Source organism: Buceros rhinoceros, unplaced genomic scaffold (assembly GCF_000710305.1).
Source record: "Buceros rhinoceros silvestris isolate BGI_N320 unplaced genomic scaffold, ASM71030v1 scaffold4085, whole genome shotgun sequence".
In the NCBI taxonomy this organism is placed as follows: Eukaryota; Metazoa; Chordata; class Aves; order Bucerotiformes; family Bucerotidae; genus Buceros; species Buceros rhinoceros.
Window position 1 is genome coordinate 6,713 of NW_010413245.1, and position 6,674 is coordinate 13,386.

General features: G+C 54.4%; 1 protein-coding gene across 1 annotated transcript in view; it reads right to left on the reverse strand.

Moving 5' to 3' along the window:
• Nucleotides 1-6,674, reverse strand: part of LOC104493883 (coronin-1C-like) — a gene marked incomplete at its 5' end in the record, with an annotated part of 13,298 nt that overhangs the window by 3,731 nt on the left and 2,893 nt on the right. Inside the window, 6 exon segments of the mRNA XM_010136645.1 lie at nt 55-200; nt 1,178-1,282; nt 1,668-1,724; nt 1,799-1,861; nt 2,410-2,591; nt 3,088-3,217. Of these exon segments, the coding sequence (XP_010134947.1) occupies nt 55-200; nt 1,178-1,282; nt 1,668-1,724; nt 1,799-1,861; nt 2,410-2,591; nt 3,088-3,217 (683 nt within the window).

A 6,674-nucleotide genomic window follows, 5' to 3' on the forward strand; every position in this document is an offset into this window, starting at 1 on the left:
CGGCCGTGCTTGCCAAGACGACACCCGCCGCCCCGGCAGCCCCTCTCTCCGTACCTGGCAATCTCACACTTGTTCACATCCAAGCCCCTCTTTGGCATGAACCCCATGCCCCTCTGCGGCTCTTTGCTGCTGAAGGTGTTGAGGTAGTGAACGTAGGGCGACTCATCCGTGATCTCGAAGTAGCGGATGCTGCTGTCACCCTGCAAGACACAAAAGGAGCTTTTTTTTTTTTCTTTTTAAGGCTAAAACTTCCATTGCTCTCCAGCCCAACAGGTCCCACCTCGGGCTGCTCGCAATGGTGGCCATCAGACAGTGCTCAACGCCGTGCTCCCGCAATCCCTACGGCACCGGCACAACTCCCCACTGCAACCCCAGCACGTCGCCGGAACCATTTCTCAGCAATAAATACTCCAAATCCTCTCCAAAGTACAGTGACCTGAGCTTGTGCTTCGAGACTGGGGGTGTCCAGGTCCACGTCTCCTGTGAAACAGCTCAGCCTTCTGTCGCAGCCAGGAGAAGGCTATAAGCCAGTTTCTCTCTGATTCCAGACAATTCCACCACGCTATCACCTCTGAAACGGCAGCTCTAAACCCGGCATTCCCCACGAGCTGCTCCCAAAGGTGGGATTCTTCAACGTGCTTGATGGACCCTCCTTCGTAATCACGGATTGATCTCACCTTTGGTTCCCATTTGCAGGAAGCCCGAAGCTGCGGCACCAGAAGCGGGTGCCTTAGAGCACCGAACACCTACAAGTTCCTTTTAGAAAGGAGCACGTGATTCCAGTTTCCATTATTTAGCCCCACGAAATCACAGTGAGTGCTGCTACGTGCTCTGTCGCCTTCAGGCACAAGGAGGATGACATCTACAACGGACCTTCCTCCCACACTAACATACAGCCCTCGGGGTCAGCACCGACGAGAGATGTTTTGATGATGGTATCTGACTCGCTGCGTTAAGAGCAGCTTCACCCCAGTAAATCCACCTCAGAGAAACACCCAGTTACACACCAGACCCCCGCAGGGCAGACTGGGTGAGGACCAGACCCATTTCAGAGCAGCCTGAGTTGTCTGCAGCCCTGACAGGGCTCGTTTTTCGGTCCTGCCTTTCTCCATCGAGACACTTGGGGAACATTTCACTCCCTCTAAACACACGCGGTCCCCCCAAAGGCTTCCTTTACCTTGCCACACAAGTAAATGATGTTGGTGTCTGGGTCGTAGAAGGGCAGCAGGACCCCGTTGCTGGTGTCCATCTCATGCAGGGCTATTGGCTCTTCCATGTTTTTCTGGAAATAAAATGATGCCAGAGGTTAACGAGGAGTGGAACAGCCCATGTTAACACAGTATCTAAATTAATAACAGCTCTTTGCAGCTAGTGAACACGCAGCGTGTCTTCACCCCGCTGAGGGATGTGGGGGTTACAATAACAAATGCTGCAGAAGTTCACAAGCTTATTCGTTCCCCAAGGACATTTTGATCACAAAACGCAATAAAAACAGGACCCGAGAAAACTCTCACTCTTTACGAACATGAAGCCTAAATAACGGCAGCACCCTCAGGCGCAGGAGCAGGCAGCAGAGGGAGGAGGAAACCTAACCATGAGCCGAGCGGGCGGCTGCAGCGCTGGGCTGGACCTGACAAGGGCCAAGCAGGGAGGGGACCGGAACCTACTGGATTCCAGAGGGCGAGCTGCCGTTCGCTCATGCGGCTGAAGCCGGTCGTGAAGATGTTTCCGTCGGCCAGGAAGATGGCTCGCAGCGACTCTGCGGTTCGCTCATGCGGCTGAAGCCGGTCGTGAAGATGTTTCCGTCGGCCAGGAAGATGGCTCGCATGGGCCGGGCTCCCTCGTGGGTCTTCTCTTTCTCCTGGAAGAGGTTTACAGGTTAGCTGCCAGCCAGGACCTGCCGCTGCCTTCTCCTCCCACTGCACAGAAGCCCTGGCAGGACACACTGCTCCTCCTCCACGCAGGATGCGACGACACAGAGCAACATCCAATATCTCTGCCCGATGCTTGAGGGACAAAACCAGTTACTGAACTACAAAAGCAGGGGCCATCCAGCTCGTTCTGGCTTTGCCTGCCAGACTCCTGCAAGGTGGAAGGAAGCCTCCCTGCCAGCTACAGCGCACGCGGGCTGCTGAACTCCTGCTTTGCCTACACAACTTTGGAATTGTAATTATGCAGAAGGATTAGGTGTGGAATTAAACTCCTGCAGCTTTTAAAACTGAGCCCTAAAATCCTGCTTCAAACATTAATCCCAATAAGCCCAGACAAATCCTTCAACCGCCGCTATCCCTCCTGTAATTGTTTCCTCACTTTGCCTAAACGTGGCACACGCTGCGCAGAGAGGTTCTTCCTGCGAACTCTCTGCTGGAGCGACACCCAGTTGCTTCTGTAATTACCCCGCAAACTTACAGCCACAATTTCTTGTTTCCTGGGGTCAATAACTCGCACTTTTTTGTCTTTGGAAGCTGTACAGATGAGGCTGCCGTTGCGATTCCAGCTCACGTTGTAAATCATATCCACGTGCATGTCGTCCAGGTTGATGAGGGCTTCACCCGTTCCCACGTTCCAGATGATGATTGCGTTATCACAGCCTGAAAGAGGAAACGACAGCTGAAGTCACCACGCTGGAACCTACAGAAAAGAAAAACCAGCAGCAGGGAGCACGGAACAAATCCTGCTGCGGACTCGGGGATGCCTTGCCGGGGTCAGTGAAGAGCAGAAATGGTTGGACCTTTTATGGAAGCGTATGAAAACAGCGGGGAGGAGAGGGAAGACGTAAATATCGGCAGATGAACCTTGCAGAAATAGCCTGGGACAATTTTAATGCTGCAATTCACGCTCCCAGACAATTCCTGCTTCTTGTCCCTGAAACCTGAAGATAATAAAAGGCCAAGACAAGGAGGGGGTGTGAGCCACGTGTCCCGGTGCTCCCAGGCACTGCCGTAGGTCTTGTGGTTCACCGGCCCTAAGCAGCTGGGAGAGGAAAGGAGGAAAAGGAGCCACCCAGCTCTTCTCCGAAATACCTGGGGTGCAAGCGAACGGCGAGGGCGAGGTGCTTGCGGCCCCTGCGCCCCCCACGCACCGTACCTGCACTGAGCAGCACGTTGCGCGCTGTCGGGTGCCAGGCCACGATGCCGACTCTCTTGGAATGACCTTCTAACACCACCACCGGCTCCGTCAGCGACAGGGTGAGCCCGTTCTCGGGGATCTGCCAAACCTGGAAAGGGAAGGTGGTTAGCCAAGGGCTGGCCCCTCTGAAGCGCAGTCCTCACCCGCGCCCTGCCGAGGCAGCAGTGCGAGCTGTCATTTCTCCATATAAACAGGAAGAGAGAATCGGGGAGGGAATTGTTCCCAGCCACCAACAACCCTTCGGCTGATCTGTGCGCAGCACCCTCCCTCGCTCACGCTGCCGGCACGCAACCACCGGCTCCCGACGCTGCGAACGCTCCATTACTGCTGCGTCCATTCACCTCAGGCGCCGTCTGAGAAGGATCCAAACCCATTTGCCTCACAGCTCCGATTCCGCCCGAACGAGCTGCTGTCTTCTCAAATCACATCCCTCACAGGCTGACACTGCAGCTCCACTGGTGCTTCCTTCTACTTCGTTAGAAACACTGGCCATCGCTTTTCCTATTTTTCATGTTTTGAGCCTCTTTTCCGATGCCGTTTAACTGTGGTGAAGCAGCCTGGTTCTGGCACAGGTTAAAGGTGCCGAAGTTCGCACTGCAGAAACCACCTTCAGATGCGGCAAACTGCCCGTTGCCTTCTTGCCTGCTTGGTTACACCACCCTCCTGTGGCAGAGCCTTCAGGAAAAGTGTTGTTGGAGGAGGAACAGACCCCCAGGGATCGCAGAGCGCTGGAATTCCAGCTGCGGAGTCGCAGCAGGTTTATGCAGGGACCAGGGACGGGAGAGACAAACCCCATCAGCCCATGCCCCGAGGCGGGATCAGTCCTACCAAAACTATTGCTGCGATTCAGCGCTGGACAATCATCTTTGAACTGAATTTGACCTACATACAGCGTAGGAGAAAACTCCCTGGCCCACCCGTGAGCAGTTGGAGCTGCCTGTAGGTAGGTGGCAGCATAAGAGCACAGTTGCTTCCCCTTCCATTGTTTGCTTTTCCTGGAGCTGGAGAACTGGGCTTGCCAGACCCTGCCCACGATGCCCACACAGGCTGTGGGAGCCAGCAGATGCCAGCTGAGCACCTTTCGGAAGCGGGCAAGACAGACATGCGGGAGGGTGATGGAGATTTTTGCGCTAATCCCAGTTTCTCCCTGCACGGCTGCTCAAACAAAACCCCCCGAGATGCAAAAATTCTCTGTACAGAGCAGCTCGCCACTGAGTAACCCTTTTCACGGACGTGGCTCTCGGCACCATCCCTCCTGGCACCCTCAGCATCCCCGGAGGAACAACCTGTGATGGGCACATCACCTCCAGAGAGGGTTTCTCCGCCAGCCAGATGCTAAACAAGCTGACATAACCCGAGGCTTTCACCAGCGATCACGGTCTAAAAATGGGGTTGCAGAGCGGAGCTATTCAGCCTGGAGAAGCAGGATACCATCCTGCTTGCTCCCAGTTTCACACTGGTGGCTGCAGCCAGGGCATGCTCGCAGGGGATGGTACCGAGACACACCTCGCCTTGTGAACTGCCACGATCGGTTCACCTGCCTGTTCTGTCTTACAGAAGCAGCTTTTCCTCTTGCCGGTCAGGGAACAACCACCACCTGACAGCAGCACCAGTTTAAGCCGTGTCTGCTGACAGGGGAACTTGAGCGCCAGTCTGCTAAACTGGTACCTGTGTTTTGCCTCCAAACTGCATGCGGGTCCCAGACAAACCACCTCCAAACCCCTCCCTGAGGCAACACTGCAGGAAAGCAGTAAGAAAGCTGGAAAGAGAACATGAGAGCTGGGAGACCCCAGAAAAGACATCGCAGGAGAGCCAGGGGCTCTGATGCAGCAGCACGGGAGGTGCCCAGCAGAGCTTCGGGTGATGCTAGTGCTGGGGCAGAGGATGCTCGACACGAGCCGCTCGGGTCCACCAGCTCCGCCTGGCAGGCAGATAGCGGGGCACAGACAACGTGGGGATGAGAAAACACCCAAACCACCTCTCCACGAGATGAAAAGTTCGTGATAGCCAAGACAGACCAACACAAGTTGATGTTGCACCAAGGATTAAACAGGGAGTTGACATATGGTTTTTCCAGAGTCTTGAGGAGCCCTTAAAATCAACAAGCCTTGATGAACGCAGCCAGTTCTTCCCGTGAGAGAAGCAGCAAGGGAGGCAAAACACCAGTGAAAAGGAGTTTTTAAAAGCCTCCAGAAGAGAGAAGGATTTTTGCTCGCTAAGGGAAACCCCTCTGGTTTACAGCCGCCGCAGCGCGGTGTCTTCCTCTGCAGATTACCGAAACTACTGACCCAATAATCCTGCTCGCTATCGCAAAACCCCAAAAGGCAGGAGTGAAAGGTCAGGGCACGCTCCCAAGGGACCAGACCCACTCCTTCCTGCGGGGTGGGCTGCCTGGGCCAGCCTGGGATGGGAGAAGGTTCACGGGGCGGAGGAAGGAGCTGATCCTGCATCCCTCTGATGCAGGACCCAGCCTGCTGAAGGTGAGGGCTCGGGACGAGGATGCAAATACTTCAAATACTTCAAATACTGCCAGAGGAGCTGCACAGCAGTAAGTCTGTCGACTCTCCCACTTGTGTGGCTTTTGGGTTGCAGGTTTTTTTGTTTTGTGGGTTTTTTTTACGTTAACGTGGCCGGGTTGTTTGTGATGGAGGAAGTGAAGTCACGTTGCCGTGGTGTGCAGGGCTTTGGGTCTCAGAGGAAGAACAGGAGGGAAAGGTTTGGCACAAACAGCGTGTGAGAAAGAAAACAAAGCAAACTGCTTCAGCACTGTTTTGTACCCTCTAAAGAGAACCGGCTCACAGGCTGGTGTCCCAGGCCATCGCAAGGGCTCTGCTTTAATTGTCAAAACAACTGGCTCGATCAAAGGAACTCTACTCTGGCCATTACATGCAAACTCATTAGCGTCCACCTTCTGATGAGGCAAATTGAGAAGGACCCTCTGATACCACCTACAAGCCTCGATGCCATCAAGCATTTTCCAGCCGAAGGAAAAAAGCTGCGGAACATCACAGCCATTCAGCAGAATATCAAGCATGAATATTGGAGCCATTCCTCACTTGTTGGCACAAGAGAACAATTCTACAAAGAGAACACCGGGAGAGGCCGCAGAAGGTACCTGCGTGCCACGGTGTTCTGGAGGAAGTCCTCTGAGAGCAATCAGAGGAGATGGGCACTCCCTGTCCTGCTGTTCCATTGAAAAAGAGCAATTTGGCAAGACACAGCGAGGTTTCCGCCGTTGCCTACATGGCATCGCCTGTCTGGGTAGGGCTCTTGTGTCACATTGCACAGATGAAACGGGACACGTTCTGGAGAACTGGGAACAAGCCTCAAGAGGAAACGCTTCAGCACTTGCAGACTACAAGTGGTACATTATATCTCGAACCACTTCAAGCGAGTTCTGTTTGCCAGCTCAGAAGGAATTTGTTGGCTTCGCAGCCCAACTGGCAAGGGCAGGAGAGGACCGAGGCCAACGCGTTCCCTGAGGAATACCCGGCGTGGGACGACGGAAGAGAGTTTGCTCCTCCATGCGGCCAAACTCCCAGAGG